The 19,432-nt window shown below is 45.8% G+C and overlaps 2 protein-coding genes across 2 annotated transcripts in view; one reads left to right on the top strand and one right to left on the bottom strand.

Moving 5' to 3' along the window:
- The first annotated feature begins 1,126 nt into the window (after positions 1-1,126).
- Positions 1,127-16,037, top strand: ART1 (ADP-ribosyltransferase 1). The gene is made up of 5 exons (XM_029601981.1): positions 1,127-1,215; positions 3,469-3,549; positions 4,183-4,924; positions 11,789-11,827; positions 12,599-16,037. The coding sequence occupies exons 2-5, from the start codon at positions 3,484-3,486 to the stop codon at positions 12,703-12,705; spliced, it is 954 nt and encodes a 317-aa protein (XP_029457841.1). The 5' UTR covers positions 1,127-1,215; positions 3,469-3,483; the 3' UTR covers positions 12,706-16,037.
- A 2,349-nt stretch (positions 16,038-18,386) lies between these two features.
- The window catches only part of LOC115091768 (protein sel-1 homolog 3-like), a gene marked incomplete in the record, with an annotated part of 137,261 nt that continues 136,215 nt past the window's right edge, over positions 18,387-19,432 (bottom strand). Inside the window, 1 exon segment of the mRNA XM_029601966.1 lies at positions 18,387-19,377. Within this exon segment, the coding sequence (XP_029457826.1) occupies positions 19,276-19,377 (102 nt within the window).

Genomic DNA, 19,432 nt, shown 5'->3' with positions numbered 1-19,432 from the left:
ATCTTGTCAAGGTGCTGATTTGAAACCTTTTTGAACTGCGGAAAATGACATCCTTTTCCCCACTGAAGTGATAATTCAATATAGGCTGCTGAATTAGTACCTTTCTTTCTTTTAAGAAAAACACTACTCACTAACCCTGTGACACTTTTTACCCTTAGACTACACTCGACCTTCTAAAGCAGGTAGAGGACCTGAAATGTCACAATCCATAATCATTTTAAGTCCTGTTCATGGTTAGTGCAGCTGTTGATGGCTGGGATTTACCAGATCAGTATCGCTGAGTAGATTAGTAAAATCCAAGGAAATTGGGGAGAATTTCATGGTCTCCTAATGGATCATCATCCAGTTAATCCTGGCCACTGTTAGACTGAACTTTGGATAAATTTAATACTTTCATCACGGAGAGCAATTTTTGGGGCCCATCTCCGATTGTTATTATCAGATAAATCGAGATGCAGGAAAACAGACGTGCAATCCAAGGCCTCAGAGAGTTGGTAGCGGAGCCATGATTGGAACCTAAGTGTCATGCGTTAGGGAAGTCCACAGTTCAGTGCTTTAACCACCGGACCAGGCATCCTCCCACAGCTCCGTTCAAGCCACATCAGATATTTAAAACAAATCTTAGTTTCCCTCCCCCCTCGACTCCTTTTAAAGGGGGTCGACGTGAATCTGCATTAGCATTCGGCGCTTCCTAATCAGATTTTCCGCGAGCGAACGTGGGACATTGTGATTGGGCTTCAGACCCGGGAGTCAGAATGTACGCCGCGATGCTTCTGGAAAACAAGACGGGAAAACCGCTCTCCTTTAGCACAGAAAGCATCATTTAGGAGCGTGGGAGGGTGAACGGGGGACAGGAATCAGCAGAGAAAACCCGAGGTGATTCGTTTCCAGTGCAAGCCAGTCGCTCCAGGTCCTTACGTGTTTTGGGCACGTTATAAAGCCTGGAGTCCCTGTTATTATTATTCCAGCAGGGAAGGACTGCTTCATGGTCGTCGTTGCTCCACTTCCTCGTCGATCATGGACCGAGCTGTCACACAAGGAGTTATTCTTGGAAGTCGTGCACATGAGGATGGTGACTATTAATATCACAGCAACGAGAGGAGGGGGGGGGGGGGAGTTCATCTGCTCGGCCAGGCCGGCCAACGCCATCTTCTGGAGCCAAAGTGCCCAGAAAGCAGGCAGGGGCGACACGGCCATCAACGGGGAAAAGGGAAGGTAAACGTTTTTATTCTTTCTAAGTAGGATGGAAAGAAACATAGAGAGGAAGGGTGAGAGGCGTCTCTTCTCTGTCTGGCAGGGTCAGGGTCTGAGAGCTTCAGGGAACACAGAGCTGGCCCTGGCTGCAAACAGCTTGTTGCATTCCTTATCTCTTCTACAGAGTGCGGTGTCATCCGGATATCATGAGTCGGGTGATTTCTGGGTGTCGTGGAAAGCTTACGCGTGCCGAGCCGTGGCGGACAAAATGGACACAATATATACAGGATTGCATGGCATACAAATGAAGCAGTTATTATTACAACAATAATAATAACCAAACGTCATCAAGAAAATACCTTGTCTTCATATAATTATTATTTTATTATTGAAACATCCCATGAAACAGTTGTGAAGTAAGTAGGCAAACGTTTTCTTTTTATGGAGTGAAAAACCCAGTCAGTCCAAAAATCTTTTTTCTGATTGTAAAGGACGACGCTTATCTGCTAATCATTCTGAGTAAAACAAAACCCTCCCATACAGCCACTTGCACCTTGCACGACGACATCAGAACTTGTGCTCCTGAAAGAGCCAGAAACCAGGCGAAACCAAGGCCCTTTGGCTGGAATTTGTAAGACCACGCGACTCCTTTATCAGTATTACCTGCTTTGCGATTGCTTAATCCGGCAGGGTGCAAGTGACTTTACTGGAGCGTCCTTTCACCCAGAAAGATTACAAGATAAGGGTTGTCATTTACAGCTCGAACGCTCCTATGGACTAACTGGGGTTTTCCACTCACTCACAAAGGTTTGTGCACATTTTTCATAACTGCATCGTGTGATGTTTCAACAATAAAACAATTAAGAAAGATTAGTACAGGAAGGCAAAGTATTTTCTTGATAAAGTTTGGTTATTGGGAGCTTTGGTCTTTATTGTTGTATAATTACACAGTATATTGATCCATTTGCATTTTCTTACATCATAAATTTGCTGCCTATGCAAATGCTGCATACATGGGACCTAATAACATAAAGAGTGTGCATCTGCAAGGCATTATAACATAGAAATGACATATACAATCCTATAGAAAGGATACAGTAAAGGGGCTTATGACACAGAGGCAAGGCCGCCTCATCCAGGGCAGCCAGAAAAGGGAGATCCGGTGCTGGCGGACTCGTGGTTCTGAATTCCCAAACAAATGCATGCAATAAGGGCAATCCAGGGCTGGATCAGCCTTGTTAGATTGGCTTGGGTGAGTTGGCAACCCTAAGGCCTTATGGTATTAAAAGGATACACTGGACCTTAAGATGTACCCAGGACACTGAAAGAATGTGTGTTCCAGGCTTTGTGGTATGAAAGCGTCTTCTCATACCAGGAAATGCGACTATCCAGGATGTTATGACACAGGAAGGCTGGGTGTACAGAGAGAAGGAGCACGCTTGCTGGGATAGGACCACTCTTGCTGCACACTTCACGTGCAAGAGGGCCCCGCAGCCTTCTCCCTGTCACGAGACTCTGTGTCTCCTCAGCTTTTGGTGCACTGTCAATGTCACAAGGTTGTTCCTGGTCCAGCTCTCCTTCCATTCCAGCTCTGATCTTCAGACATGGCCTGCCCGGCAGTGTTCAGGCCTCCGGCTTACCTTTTGGGTTTCTCAGCTCTAGCTTCTCTGTGCTCCCCTCTGCTTAGCATATTCATAAGTGATCCGGAGAAAGGAACGACAGGTGCAGGGACCAGATTTGCAGATGACACAAAATTATTTTGAGTCATTAAGAGTGCGGCGGATTGTGAAGAACTGCAGAAGGATTTTGTGAGAACAGGAGACCTGGGCATCTCAATAGGCAGATACAGTTTATTGTGGGCAAGTGCCAGGTAATGCATGAAGGGAAAGATAATGCCGGCTGCATGCGCACGGTGCTGGGTTGAGCTTCTGACCCTTGGGCTGGCTGGGGCTGCTGCAAAGGCACCACTGGGTGGGGGGGGGGGGGGGTGCAGAGAGGGAGTCTTATCTATCGCTCAATAGCGGCACCTACTGGGCTGGACTTAGGGTACACATTAAGCCAAGCTGCAGAGGGCGACGAGGACCCATTTCTGCAATAGCTGGGATGAGCTGGGAAGGGATGTGAACAGAGAGGAAAAATCTCTGAATGCCTGCAAACGAAGGCTCAAGAACCAACACCCGGTGGAGGCCGTTTCCGATTGAGCTGGAAGCCCGAGCGGTAGGGAAAGAAGCTGCCGGGCTTGTACAAAACGAACGACCTTTCTCTTCGTTTCAGAAGCCGCTGGTGAGGATGGGGCCACTCCACTCCGCAGTCATCGGCCTTCTCTCACTTGTCATGCTGATGGATGGCCCTCAGGTAAGGAAAGCTTTAGGGTTTGAAGCCGTCCTTGCTGTCCGCCGAGTCTCTCTTCTTAAGAAGAGCAGAGTATTGCGATTCAAAGCCATGCCTACCCTCCTAAGGACACTGGGTATCAGCCTGGGCCTGTTACACGAGCAGCCCTTGCCAGGGAGGCCCAGCTAGTCTAGAGCAGGGGTTCTCAGCCCAGTCCTCAACACACCTAGCCAGCTGGGCGCTCAGGATATCCATAATGAATATGCATGAGAGAGATTTGCATGCACAGCCTCCATTGTAACCGTCTAGGTCAAGATTTCTGTTGCCCATCATACACAGAAGTTCAGTACTTCCAGGGACCTGCCCTTTCGTATGTCCAGAGAGTTAATCTGAAGGGAGGGCTGAGGCAAGCAATTTCTCCATACGGCGATAATTAACTACAGACAAAGCCATAGAGCAGCACTGCTCTGCAGAAAGCTATTCCCACTCATGCAGTCACAGCCAGGACACAGCAGTACTCAGGTTATTTCTGGGAGATGTGTCTCGGTAAACAGGAGATTATGTAGAAAAGACTCTGTGTAAGATTAATTCTCCTAACTAAAGATAAGGCAGCACCACTGTCTATCTACAGCTTGTTCTGTCTGTTTCCTCCATCAGGGGAGATCTTATGACATCCAGAGGCGCGACATCTTCTCACCACGGGAATCAACCTTAGACATGGCACTCACCTCCTTCGATGACCAGTACGTAGGGTGTGCGGAGGCGATGGAGGCAGAGCTCCCCTGGATAAATCAAACAGAATACACCACAAACAAAGATTACGCTGAGGCCTGGAAGGCAGCGAGGTCAAAATGGGAAGAGAGGAAAAAAAGCGTTGTTCTACCCCATGGCTTCAAGGAAGAACATGCCATAGCGATATTGGCCTACAGCACCAATAGCCCTCTCCACAAAGTGTTCAATGAAGCCGTGAGAGAAGCAGGGCGGTCCAGGGAATATTATCTGAAGAATTTCAACTTCAAAACATTTCATTTTCTGTTGACTAAAGCCCTTCAAATACTGGACCAGGAAGACAGCCCAAAGTGCCACAGGGTGTACAGGGGTATCCAGGGCATCCGCTTTAAATCTGAAGAGAAGAGGCCTGTCCGCTTTGGCCAGTTCACATCCTCGTCACTGAGCAAAGAGAATGCCCTGCAATTCGGGCAGGACACCCTCTTCAACATAGAAACCTGCTACGGTGCCATCATCAAGAACTTCTCCTTCTTCCCCCTGGAAGAGGAGGTGCTGATCCCGCCTTTCGAAAAGTTCAAGGTGACCAATTTCACCAAAGGCCAGGACAGGACGTTGATCAACTTGCATTCCTTGGAGAGGTCCAGCATCTACAACTGCGAGTTTGCAAAAGGTGAGTCTCCTGCCCAGGCTCAGCGGAAGCCCCGTGGACAAGGGGCGGTGAAAGATGCACCAACGTCCACGCAAGCCATGCGAACGTCTCCACTGTCATCCTCGGCAACTTTCAGCCGATTCTTCATGACGGGTGCTTGATTGTTTCAACCCCTTTAGGGAAATGATTTTCACACCTGTCTGCCTCCTTCTTTCGTCCGTCCCCATATTACTGCCCGGTTTCGTCCTTCTGGTTCCATTTGTGTCAGGACGCCTTGATCTGTTCCTTGTGTTGCCCATTGCATGCATAGTCCTGCAATTCTGATTTCCCTAAAAAAACAGCAAGGACTACACGGTATGCACTGGGGGTAAAAGCAGGACTGGCTCAGCATGTCCAGAAAAAGAAATGGAATGAAAAGCCGGGGGTATTATATATCACTGCAGTGCCTTTGGAGAAGGAGTGAGCCAGGCACCCATGAACGGAGCAGAATGTGCAAGGAATGACCCTGAATACAATAACTGCACACAGCTGAGCACTTTACAGATTCTCACAACCTGAAATATAAACGTAGGATAACTGGCTCCCAACAAAATGTAGGGTTCATGCTCTTCCCTAGAATGAGTCTTTTGGATTTGGGGGATTTTGGGCTTCTTGGAGGAGCAGAACCCTTGGGGCAGGGATTCTCATCCAGCGCTGCAAACAGATGTAGCTTTTGAGACATCTAGAATGAATATTCGTCAGTTGTATTTGCATATAGCTGGGCTGGGAACAAAGCTAATTTACTTTGCTTGGTTCCCTGAAAGTCAGACTTATTTGCAGCCCTCAAGGATCAGAGGAGAGAATCCCCACACTAAGGATCTGCACTTTCTGGAGGCTGCTGCGCATTCAGTATTTCTTACAGAAGAAACAGACCTTGGTGCATCCGAGCTTTTGTTTACTGCATGCGTCCATTCTTAAAATCTAGGTAAATCTGTGGAGTAAATTTTCAAATCATTAGTTAGGGTTTGAAGGGCACAAAATAAGGAGCTGCACATGTAACGCCCCTAAGAGCTGGAAGTGGACGTCCAGGCATAATTTCATTACACACAAAAATGCACTCGCACACAAAGGGGCAATCGGAGGAGACGCATTAAAGATTCATGCATGCAACCTGAATTTCCTGGCAGCGCTGCCCCATTTTAATACAGCTACACAGCAGTCCGATCATCAAAGTAAACGTGTGCCTGGATCTTGTTTGGAAGTGGAGCTGGTTTTGTGCTTGGCATTAGCTTTGTAGCACTGAAAGGCTCTCCAGTAAAGAGAACAGTGACCCTATTCCCTGTGATACAGGTATCTCAGACAGCTCAGTCTTCTGGAAGGAACTGAGCAATTTCCCTTAAAGAGAAAAGAATCACTCAGTAAATACTGTAGAGCTCATCTTGTATCTTCTTGGCCTGAACACAAGCACGAGCTGGGAGAAGATCTAAAGTCATTCCGCCTTCTAACCAAAGACATAGTCCTTTTATACAATTCAGAGATCATTGCAATGCAGAGTAAAACATCAGTAGTTCATGCACATCCCAGGTGTGACACTGGGCACAGTCCATAAACCACAGATCTCAAGCCCACCCATGGCACTATAAGATCAGGGGTCACAGAAGCACTACTAAAAGGTCACGCAATCTCCTAGCAAGCTTGTGACATCAGAGATGTGCCTACATGTTTGAACATCTGGCCTTTTGATCCAAGTTATCTTCCATATTTAAAAATACCCCTACGCTTACTAACTAGAAGCAATATATTATTTTAGCTTTTATATTAAAGGTCACTTATTGCTTTGGCCAAAGAAACTTGTAAGGTTGTCTACTAGTTCCATATACTGAGGGGGGATATGATAGAGGTCTTTAAGATCATGAGAGGTCTTGAACGAGTAGATGTGAATCGGTTATTTACACTTTCGGATAATAGAAGGACTAGGGGGCACTCCATGAAGTTAGCAAGTAGTACATTTAAGACTAATCGGAGAAAATTCTTTTTCACTCAACGCACAATAAATCTCTGGAATTTGTTGCCAGAGGATGTGGTTACTGCAGTTAGTGTAGCTGGGTTCAAAAAAGGATTGGATAAGTTCTTGGAGGAGAAGTCCATTACCTGCTATTAATCAAGTTTACTTAGGGAATAGCCACTGCTATTAATTGCATCAGTAGCATGGGATCTTCTTAGTGTTTAGGTAAATACCAGGTTCTTGTGGCCTGGATTGGCCACTGTTGGAAACAGGATGCTGGGCTTGATGGACCCTTGGTCTGACCCAGTATGGCATGTTCTTATGTTCTTATGTGTCTTCTTCCTGTGAATGCCAGCTAGGAGCCACCTGACTAAGCCTTAACATTCTCCTTTCATGTGGTTCTCACCTTTGCAGCTTATTTTTCCTGAAGCAGTCTCCTAAATTGTAATCTCTCAGTTTCTCCTTTCCGCTTATCCAGTATTTCAGCAGACAAAGCATTACGCATTTGAACCTATATTATGTCCCGGCAGACGAAGCACAATTTAATTCTTAAGGGCCAGAACAGGTCAAATGGAGACGACCTAAGAAAATGCCACGGTTTAAACATGAAAAGAGGAAGCTTGGCAGAGAAGAGTAAGAAAGAGCGCTCTGCACACAGTACCCCTAAACACCCTCTCAATGTTTTATTAAAAGGCTTTCATTACACCCGTGCAATCCTCAGTAACATCCCCCTCTTAAATCTCCCTTCCCCAGATCTTTCACTTCCATAGACCTCAATGTGAACATAGGATATAGAAACACGACGACAGAAAAAGACTGTGTGGCCCATCCAGTCTGCCCAGCCATCAAACTAATTTAGCACTATAATTCCCATCACTTCCTTAGAGATCCCCTCTATTTATCACATAAGAAATTGCCATACTGGGTCGGACCAAAGGTCCATGAAGCCCAGCATCCTGTTTCCAACAGAGGCCAATCCAGGCCACAAGAACCTGGCAATTACCCAAACACTAAGAAGATCCCATGCTACTGATGCCAGTAATAGCAGTGGCTATTCCCTAAGTAAACTTGATTAATAGCCGTTAATGGACTTCTCCTCCAAGAACTTATCCAAACCTTTTTTGAACCCAGCTACACTAATTGCAGTAACCACATCCTCTGGCAACAAATTCCAGAGCTTTATTGTGCGTTGAGTGAAAAAGAACTTTCTCCAATTAGTTTTAAATGTGCTACTTACTAACTTCATGGAATGCCCCCTAGTCCTTCTATTATTCGAAAGTGTAAATAACCGAGTCACATCTACTCGTTCAAGACCTCTCATGATCTTAAAGACCTCTATCATATCCCCCCTCAGCCGTCTCTTCTCCAAGCTGAACAGCCCTAACCTCTTCAGCCTTTCCTCATAGGGGAGCTGTTCCATCCCCTTTATCATTTTGGTTGCCCTTCTCTGTACCTTAATCCCATGCTTTCCTTAATTCAGATACTGGTTTTTCTCCACCACCTCCACTGGGAGGCTGTTCCACACATCTGTAAAGAAATATTTCCTAAGATTATTCCTGAATCTACCCCCTTTCACCCTCATCCCATTACCCCCTCGTTCTAGAGCCTCCTTTCCATTGAGAGAGGCTCACCCCCTGTGCATGGAAACCTTTGAGGTATTTGAATGTCTCTATCATATTTCTCCTATCTCGCCTTTCCTCTAGGGTATACATGTTTAGATCTTTATCCCCATATGCTTTAGAATGAAGACCACTGCCCATGTTAGCAGCCTCCCTCTGCACCAACTCCATCCTGTTTCTATCCTTTTGAAGGTGGGGTCTCCAGAATTGTACTCAGTATTCCCAGTGAGGTCTCACCAGGGACCTGTACAGGGGCAATATCACCTCCCTTTTTCTGCTGACCAGTCCTCTCCCTGTGCAGCCAATCATCCTTCTGGCTTTTACCATCAATTTATTCACCTGTTTGGCCACCTTAAGATCATCAGACACAATCACCCCCAGATCCCGCTCTGCTTTGTGCTTAGAAGAATTTCACCTCCAGTACTGTAACTTTCCCTTTGGGTTTTTGCATCCTGAATGCATTACTCTGCATATTTTACCATTAAATCTTAGCTGCCAGACCTTAGACCATTCTCCTGATGCTTTTCTAGATCCCTCCTCATGTTTTCCATTCCTTCATGGCTGTTCACCCTGTTACAGGGTGTAGACATGGAATAGACTTAGTTTTTGGGTATTTGCCAGGTTCTTATGGCCTGGACTGGCCACTGTTGGAGACAGGAACATAAGAACATAAGAACATGCCATACTGGGTCAGACCAAGGGGGTCCATCAAGCCCAGCATCCTGTTTCCAACAGTGGCCAATCCAGGCCATAAGAACCTGGCAAGTACCCAAAAACTAAGTCTATTCCATGTAACCATTGCTAATGGCAGTGGCTATTCTCTAAGTGAACTTAATAGCAGGTAATGGACTTCTCCTCCAAGAACTTATCCAATCCTTTTTTAAACACAGCTATACTAACTGCACTAACCACATCCTCTGGCAACAAATTCCAGAGTTTAATTGTGCGTGAGTAAAAAAGAACTTTCTCCGATTAGTTTTAAATGTGCCACATGCTAACTTCATGGAGTGCCCCCTAGTCTTTCTACTATCCGAAAGAGTAAATAACCGATTCACATCTACCCGTTCTAGACCTCTCATGATTTTAAACACCTCTATCATATCCCCCCTCAGCCGTCTCTTCTCCAAGCTGAAAAGTCCTAAGCTCTTTAGTCTTTCCTCATAGGGGAGCTGTTCCATTCCCCTTATCATTTTGGTAGCCCTTCTCTGTACCTTCTCCATCGCAATTATATCTTTTTTTAGATGCGGCGACCAGAATTGTACACAGTATTCAAGGTGCGGTCTCACCATGGAGCGATACAGAGGCATTATGACATTTTCCATTTTATTCACCATTCCCTTTCTAATAATTCCTAACATTCTGTTTGCTTTTTTGACTGCCGCAGTACACTGAACTGACGATTTCAATGTGTTATCCACTATGACGCCTAGATCTCTTTCTTGGGTTGTAGCACCTAATATGGAACCCAACATTGTGTAACTATAGCATGGGTTATTTTTCCCTTTATGCATCACCTTGCACTTATCCACATTAAATTTCATCTGCCATTTGGAAGCCCAATTTTCCAGTCTCACAAGGTCTTCCTGCAATTTATCACAATCTGCTTGTGATTTAACTACTCTGAACAATTTTGTGTCATCTGCAAATTTGATTATCTCACTTGTCATATTTCTTTCCAGATCATTTATAAATATATTATATTATATTATATATAAGGGTCCCAATACAGATCCCTGAGGCACTCCACTGACCACTCCCTTCCACTAAGATGAGCTTGATGGACCCTTGGTCTGACCCAGTATGGCATGTTCTTATGTTCTTACAGATTTTGGTATCATTGGCAAAAAGACAATCCTTTCCCGACAACCCTTCCGTTATGTCGCTCACAAAAATGTTGAAAAGAACCAGTCCAAGGAACAATCCCTGAGGCACAGTGCTAGTAACAACCCCCTCCTCAGAGAAATCTCCTTTTACCACTGCCCTTTGTCACCTCCCACTCAGCCAGTTTCTAACACAGTCACAGTCACTCTAGGATCCATACCAAGGGCGCACAATTTATTTATAAGTCTTCTGTGTGGAACCGTGTCAGAGGCCTTGCAGAAATCCAAGTGCACTACGTCTAGTGCTCTCCCATGATCCAACTCTCTGGGCAATCAATACAAGTAATTGATCAGATTCATCTGATAAGATTTACCTCTGGTACAAAACCAGGCTGCCTCAGATCTTGCAATCCTCTATTTTAGCAGTGATTCCATTAGTTTGCTCACCACAGAGCTCAGACTAACCGGCCTGTAGATCCCAGCTTCCTCCGTACTTCCATGTTTATGAACAGGAACCACATCATCCCTTTTCCAATCCTCCAGCACTACTGCAGACTCTAAAGAAGCCTCTTCCCCACATCATTCACTGCCATAGACCCCAACTGCATCATCCAATTAAATATCCCTTTCCCGTGTATCTCTTTTCTATGCCACTCTCCTGCAGACAAGTCAACGGTGTCTTCTCCACATCCTCCTCCTCCTCCAGAGTCAATAGCAACCGCCTCTAATGTGTCATCATTAGAAAGGCAGAAAAGTGGCCAGAGCCCATCTCATTCACGTCTCAGCAGGTTAAAGGCACACGCCCTGTCATAGAAAGACGTTTCCCCTCCCGTTAAGCAGTTACAGCTGAAGAGGTCCTGGAGGCCATCCCTACACCTGCCCCCGCCTCAGACGCTGTCATGAGGCCCGTGGCCCTTCCCTTCCGTTCCTTCACCGGCGCTTTCTTCCCGGAAGGCCCTTTAAGGAGCACGGATTCGGGACGGAGAGCAGACGTTTCCTGTCCTCTTGCAGAATTCTCTTCTTTTCTCTGCTTCCTCCGTTCTTTCTCTCTTTCTTGGTGTCCCGCGCTGTGACTCCTCCTGTTCAGAAGGCAGGGCTTCGCATGCCATGACTGCTTCTTATCTAGCACCACTTCCACCTCTGACCTCTCGTGCTTACCTGGGAACGGCTCATGCTGTGACTCCTTGTGAGGCCCAGTTTGTCTTAAATGTCCTGTGAGTGACGCTGGTGACAGTTTCTGAACTGTCCTTTCTCACTCAGGGGGGGTCGCTTCAGAATTTCTTGCATATTTCCTATTCTATTTTGTAAAAATTGCACAAGTATAAAAATTCTTTACAAAACAGTTTGAGGGTCTCATGCTGGGGCCGCAGCTGAACTCAAATGTCTTAACATTGCTCTGAATCATACAGAGGTCTTCGTTTAGTTATAAGAAAGGAATTAAAATTGTATTTTCTTGTTTCAGAGAGAAAATGCAAGTCATCAAAGTGCCGCTTCAACTTAGGTAAGAAAACCAAATGCAGCAGAGTTTTCAGACAGTGACACGGTCAGATCTGGATTAACCACCGTGCAAGGAACAGCTGCCCGCATCTATCCTGAGGCCTGAAGAGCAGGCGGTGCAATCTGCTTTTAGTACACTTGCCTTCCAAATCGTCCTGATACTGGATATAGAAGGGGGAAGTTTACAGTGAGTGTTTTCATTAAAATGACTCTCTCAGTCGTGCCTGCTGGCTCAGTGGCAGTGCTGTTGGAGGACCGGCCCGCCATTTTGCAGTGCCAGCATTCATCTGGGGGGGGAGCGAGCCAAGGACCATCGCTGGGACGGCTGAACATGATGGTGGACGGGAGAAACGGGGGTGGGGGGGGGGGCAGCTTAAAAATGGTGAAAAGTCCCAGGTAACTGCAAGTGAAGGCTCACGGTGTGGTAGGCCCAGTAAAAAAATACCTTTTCCAATTGAGCTGGAAACCCAAAAGAAGAACCAGTGGGAACTGGGAGAGTGGGGGTTGGGGACCCTTTCAGTCAGTCAATATATAATAACATGCTGGGCATTAGTTTACAGGAATGACAAAAAAAATAATACTACAGTGCCAAAAAATTCAAAAATAGGGCAGCGCTAGAATTCGCAAGGCCTTTCACTTCATTAAATCTTACGTGCGAATATCCCAATTATCAAAAAGAGCCACTCTCCCTATGAGTGGTCACGCTATGCTATCTTACACTTTTACTCTGCTTCCCGGACACTCACATCTTCTCCTCTCTCTCTTTCCTTCTTAGCAACCACCTCTGCCGGGAGCGTGACTTCAGCTCTGCAGCTGCTGCTTGCCTGCTGGGGTCTAGGAAGGGCGATGGACGCGCTGCAGATTTTGTGCCTCTTCCACTGAGATTATTCCTTCTGGCCTTATCTATTTATCGGATTTCTACTCTGCTTTTTTTTTTTTTGGCGCATCAAAACGGATTACATTCAGGTACCGGAGGCATTTCCCTGTCCCCCAGAGGGCTCACCATCTAAGTTTATACCCCGGGGCAATGGAGGGTGGAGTGAGCTGCCCCGGGGTGACAAGGAGCGGCAGCGGGATTTGGACGATGTCTGTTTGTGAAATCCCAGATTGCGCAGCGCCTGGAAGTTCAGGGCCCTGTCACATCAGCACGCCATTCAGGTTCCAGCTCCCCCCGGCCAGCCGAAAGAAGCCAGGACACCGGGTGAGGTGCATGCGCCAACAAAATCGCGTTGTCCCCCAGCTGTTGCGCATGTCTTGATGGAACCAGTGAAAGACCACATAACTAACTGGGACCCCAGAGGATGCACGCGTTAGGCCACAATCTCCTTTGGTCACTAAAATGTAGGAATGGACCATGAGATAGCCGTCAATTCACGTCCAAGGGTTGCCAAATAAGTCATCAGTTCACCACAGAAACCATTTCCTTAGATTCAGAGATACAGTTCACCCTACTACCTGATCACACACTAAATATTGTTCATAAATTGCCCTGAAATGCTGCACAAATCTTCTGGTTAATCACATGAGGTGAAATGACTTCCTAAACACCAACAAGGTAACGCTGAGATGCGGGAGAAGAGATGGCCCAGTCCTGGTGTTCACCTTCTCCAAACAGACAGCCCAGCCCGAGGGCAGGAGCCCTGCCAATCTGCTGCGTTTATTCTGAGCCGCCGAAATGCAAACTCAAGGGTGAATTTTAAAAGCCCGGCGGGCGTGCACACGTTCAGCCGGCTCTAAAAGGTAGCCACGTACGCACGCAAACGCCGATGCGCGAATATCTCACTGCAAACCAAAAAAGGGGCACAGTCAGGGTGCGGTGCAGACAGGGCGTGGGATTCCATGGCAGCTCCAAGACACCTGCGCGCAAATACCTACCTACGCGCCTGGGCGTGCACCCAGCTCTGGTGCCAGGGAACTTGTTCAAAAAACAAAAGATACAGGGGTTTAAAGGGTCTGTGTCAACTTGGGGGGATGCAGGCTAACAAATCAGAGGGATTAGGAGGACCCAGCTGTACACCCAGCAAACTGGTGAAATTGGTCACGGCGTGCACGCGCGCCTGTTATAAAATTCACCCCTTGCACACTTCTGTCCCCAGTGAAGGGTACATGTTTGTGTCTGTATACATTGAGCCCACCTGTGTTTACTACAGCCCCTCCCTTCTGAGAACTCGTGACACTTTCTGTAACCCAGGATAAAAGTCTGGAAGCCTTGCCTTTAAAGGGAGTTTGCCTTTAACAGAAGCCCCCTCTCCCCTCTGTTCCTCCCATTGGGAAAGGGTCTGCATGCTCTCTCAATCTAACTTGGGTCTTCTTAGGCGCCTTATTGGCCGAATGGACTGCCCTTCATGTTCCCTCCTGTGTCACATGGATCCTAGGCTCGCCACCATTGGATCTCGCCCCTGGCCCCAGCCTGTGGGGACCTTTCCTGTAATCACTCTCCAAGACTGTGACTCAGTCTCAGCCACGCCATGAGGAAGTCACACGTGCTTGTAACCTCTGTTACACGAACAGCTTTTTACATTCCTCCTACCGCTTTAATCCTAAAAGACTAATCAGCTTCAAACCCTCGTCTTCTTACCCTGCATCCCAAGAAACTCCATCTCCCTTCTCCTGCCCATCTCCAGCTACAAAGATCTCTGCTAGAAGCATATGCGTTTGGAAGCAACTATTATGAGTAATAGGAAATTATCTATGCAATAAATGATTTCAAACTTAAAGGATCTTTGTTTGAAGACTGATTGGGAGGGAAGCTAGCTGTCTGGATGAGAAAACTTGGGAAGTTTTTATTGAGCCAGAACACACACATGAAACCCAACTTTACACGGCTGTGCATGCCCATTTGCACATATGTGCCGGGGCTCTTTTATAACACGCGTGCGTATGTGCGCACATGTAATAAAATGGCCATGTATCTGGGCGCCTGCTAACGCACACGCGTACATGTGTGCCTCCGCGCCTGTTTGAAAGTTTGGTCTTCTTGCAAGGTCCTTGGAAATAAAAGCTTCAGACTAGCTTTCCTGATCCTGGATGGGGACCCTTAGAGTCACCAAGCACAAACCCACTCCTATCCTGTAGGGGTCAACATGGTAAGAACATGGAAGATCAGGTAGAATGCATGGGTCTGGGCCTCCAGTGAGAAGTCACCTGTGCAACTGCTGTCCTGCTATTCACATCCACAATTTACTTACAAACCCAGGTGGTTAGAGGATCCCAGATGGGCTCGTTCCAGCAATCGCCATCCTATGGGATACATCACTACGACGGAGATAAACCCACCCATTGAGTGGTAAAGGAACCCAATAGCAGAGAGCATATAATTAACTGGGACCCCAGAGGATGCACGCGTTAGGCCACAATCTCCTTTGGTCACTAAAATGTAGGAATGGACCATGAGATAGCCGTCAATTCACGTCCAAGGGTTGCCAAATAAGTCATCAGTTCACCACAGAAACCATTTCCTTAGATTCAGAGATACAGTTCATCCTACTACCTGATCACACACTAAATATTGTTCATAAATTGCCCTGAAATGCTGCACAAATCTTCTGGTTAATCACATGAGGTGAAATGACTTCCTAAACACCAACAAGGTAACGCTGAGATGCGGGAGAAGAGATGGCCCAGTCCTGGTGTTCACCTTCTCCAAACAGACAGCCCAGCCCGAGGGCAGGAGCCCTGCCAATCTGCTGCGTTTATTCTGAGCCGCCGAAATGCAAACTCAAAGGTGAATTTTAAAAGCCCAGCGGGCGTGCGCATGTAAACGCGTGCAGACCCAGAAAATCCAAGTATACTATATCTACCGGTTCACCTTTATCCACATGTTTATTAACTCCTTCAAAAAAGTGAAGCAGATTTGTGAGTGTTTTAAACATGTCCGCTAAACAGTCCTCGTCGACTCAGAAATATGAAGCATTTCTCAATACCTGGAAACCCTACATTATGTCCCTAAATGCAAAAGCCTGCAGCACCCTAGTGGCAGCAGGATGAGCAGATTACCGATTCATAGCCCTCCTACATGCAGATTTCAACATCCAGAACCCGGGCCAATGAATTTTCCATTTACCCGGAGAACTTGGAACAAGCAGTAAGACAAGGATAAGAACATAAGGACATAAGAACTTGCCATGCTGGGTCAGACCAAGGGTCCATCAAGCCCAGCATCCTGTTTCCAACAGTGGCCAATCCAGGCCACAAGAACCTGGCAATTACCCAAACACCAAGAAGATCCCATGCTACTGATGCAATAAATAGCAGTGGCTATTCCCTAAGTAAAATTGATTAATAGCAGTTAATGGACTTCTCCTCCAAGAACTTATCCAAACCTTTTTTGAACCCAGCTACACTAACTGCACTAACCACATCCTCTAGCAACAAATTCCAGAGCTTTATTGTGCGTTGAGTGAAAAAGAATTTTCTCCAATTAGTCTTAAGTGTGCTACTTGATAACTTCATGGAATGCCCCTAGTCCTTCTACTATTCGAAAGTGTAAATAACCAAGTTACATTTACTCATTCAAGACCTCTCATGATCTTAAGGACCTCTATCATATCCCCCCCTCAGCCATCTCTTCTCCAAGCTGAACAGCCCTAACCTCTTCAGCCTTTCCTCATACGGGAGCTGTTCCATCCCCATTATCATTTTAGTTGCCCTTCTCTGTACCTTCTCCATCGCAACTATATCTTTTTTGAGAAGCGGCGACCAGAATTGTACACAGTATTCAAGGTGTGGTCTCACCATGGAACGATATAGAAGCATTATGACATTTTCCATTTTATTAACCATTCCCTTCCTAATAATTCCTAAAATTCTATTTGCTTTTTTGACTGCCGCAGCACACTGAGCCGACGATTTTAAAGTATTATCCACTATGATGCATAGATCTTTTTCCTGGGAGGTAGTTCCTAATATGGAACCTAACATCATGTAACTACAGCAAGGGTTATTTTTCCCTATATGCAACACCTTGCACTTGTCCACATTAAATTTGATCTGCCATTTGGATGCCCAATCTTCCAGTCTTTCAAGGTCCTCCTGTAATGTATCACAGTCCGCTTGTGATTTAACTACTCTGAATAATTTTGTATCATCTGCAAATTTGATAACCTCACTCATTGTATTCCTTTCCAGATCATTTATATATATATTGAAAAGCACCAGTCCAAGTACAGATCCCTGAGGCACTCCATTGTTTACTCTTTTCCACTGAGAAAATTGTCCATTTAATCCTACTCTCTGTTTCCTGTCTTTTAACCAGTTTGTAATCCACGAAAGGACATCGCCTCCTATCCCATGACATTTTAGTTTTCGTAGAAGCCTCTCATGAGGGACTTTGTCAAATGCCTTCTGAAAATCCAAATACACTACATCTAGCGGTTCACCTGAAGCAGATTTGTTACGCAAGACTTCCCTTGGGTAAATCCATGTTGACTGTGTTCCATTAAACCTTGTCTTTCTATATGCTCTACGATTTTGATCTTGAGAATAGTTTTTTTCCCGGCACTGAAGTCAGGCTCACTGGTCTAAAGTTACCTGGATCGCCCCTGGAACCTTTTTTAAATATTGGGGTTACATTGGCCACCCTCCAGTCTTCAGGTACAATGGATGATTTTAATATTAGGTTTCAAATTTTAACTAATAGATCAGAAATTTCATTTTTGAGTTCCTTTAGTACCCTGGGATGCATACCATCCAGCCCAGGTGATTTGCTACTCTTTAGTTTGTCAACCTGGCCTACTACATCTTCCAGGTTCACAGTGATATCGTTCAGTTCGTCTGACTCATCACCCCTGAAAACCATCTCCGGAACTGGTATCTCCCCAACATCCTCATTAGTAAACACGGACGCAAAGAATTCATTTAGTCTTTCTGCAATAGTCTTATCTTCCCTAAGAGCCCCTTTAACCCCTCGGTCATCTAATGGTCCAACCGACTCCCTCACAGGTTTCTTGCTTTGGATATATTTTAAAAAGTTTTTATTATGAGTTTTTGCCTCTATGGCCAACTTCATTTCAAATTCTCTCTTCGCCTGTCTTATCAATGTTTTACACTTACCTTGACAATGCTTATGTTTTATCCTATTTTCTTCAGATGGATTCTTCTTCCAATTTTTGAAGGATGTTTTTTTGGCTAAAATAGCCTCTTTCACCTCACCTTTTAACCATGACGGTAATCGTTTTGCCTTCCTTCCACCTTTCTTAATGCGCGGAATACATATGGACTAAGCCTCTAGGATTGTATTTTTAAACAATGTCCATGCCTGTTGAACACTTTTAACCTTTGCAGCTGCACCTTTCAGTTTTTTTCTAACTATTTTCCTCATTTTATCAAAGTTTCCCTTTTGAAAGTTTAGTGTAAGCGTCCCAGGAACTGGTACAGAATAATGGAAATGGACAATGTTCAGAGTTGAGGGAGTCAAGAGAGGGGGAGGGAGGTGAGTGAGGGAAACCCAACCTGTGTAACTGTTGAAAATGTGCATTATTTTCAAATGCAATGTTTGTTGGTTTTTCTTTATATGAATAGCGTTATAAATAAAGGCTTTAAAAAAATGGCATAAGAACCAAGAATGTATCTAGTGAGAGATTTCATTTTCTTATTTTTGTAAGGCAGTGCTCATCTAGGAGATGAGTCATCCTGAAAAATACTGGAATCGTCCCAGGTTACGATTCCTTTCATGGGAACAACAAAACAGCCATGGCAGTCCATTACCTTCCCCTCGCGGATACCCTTCAGGCATGAACACTATTTTAGAGACAGGTACCATACAGACTTATTCTGCAAAAATACAATTTAAAGAGACCCCCCCCAAAATCCTAAGAACACAAAATAATTTTGTTGATCCCAAATATTAATAGAAATCTAATGTATAAGTGCATTAACATTGGTGTGAAGATCACACAAGCTGCTCACTCCTGAAGCAGTGTAGTGGGATCAATAGTGGAAGAGGAAGTTTCTGGGATACACTGAAGCAATGTGAGGTGGGGAGAGAGGATCATATGGAAACGCTGCAACTTCTACAATCCATTGAGACACCGCAGGAGAATCAAGCGGGAAGATGCAGGGCTCAGCTTCCTCCGAGGGAGTGGAGCGAGGTCACGCTAGGAGATGCAGGTTCCAGGAGTCCTTGAGGCCGGGCTGCGGATTCTGGAACCCATTCACGATGATGGCTGGAGGATCCCATGGAGAGCTTCAGGTTCCAGGCTCCATTAAGACAGAAAGATGAAAGGGTTCCAGGGTCTGCTGAGATGCTGGCTTTGTCAGCCAGAAGACCACAAGGAGGGATGCAGCTATTTGTCTCTGTTTAGGACTGGGAAGGTCACGCAGAGAACCAGGTTCTGGGCTCAGTTGAGGCTTTGGGAAGACCAGAGAGCTGAAGTTTCCAGGCTCCTTCCAGCAAACGCAACGATCATACAAGAGAGCTGGAGGTTTTAGGCTCTGTTGAGGCGGTGAATGACATCATACAGAGAGCTGCACGTTCAATGCTGCATTCTGCACACGGTTCAGCACGGTCATCACGCTGAGAGCCGTGAGGAAAGCTATGGCTATGGCACTAGAAAACTGCAAAATAATGAAATAAGACATGAGACCAGTGATGTGAGACCTGCTGAGTCCC

Source organism: Rhinatrema bivittatum, chromosome 5 (assembly GCF_901001135.1).
Source record: "Rhinatrema bivittatum chromosome 5, aRhiBiv1.1, whole genome shotgun sequence".
Taxonomy (NCBI): domain Eukaryota; kingdom Metazoa; phylum Chordata; class Amphibia; order Gymnophiona; family Rhinatrematidae; genus Rhinatrema; species Rhinatrema bivittatum.
The sequence above is the reverse complement of the archived record's forward strand: the minus strand, read 5'-3'. Positions and strand labels throughout refer to the sequence as shown.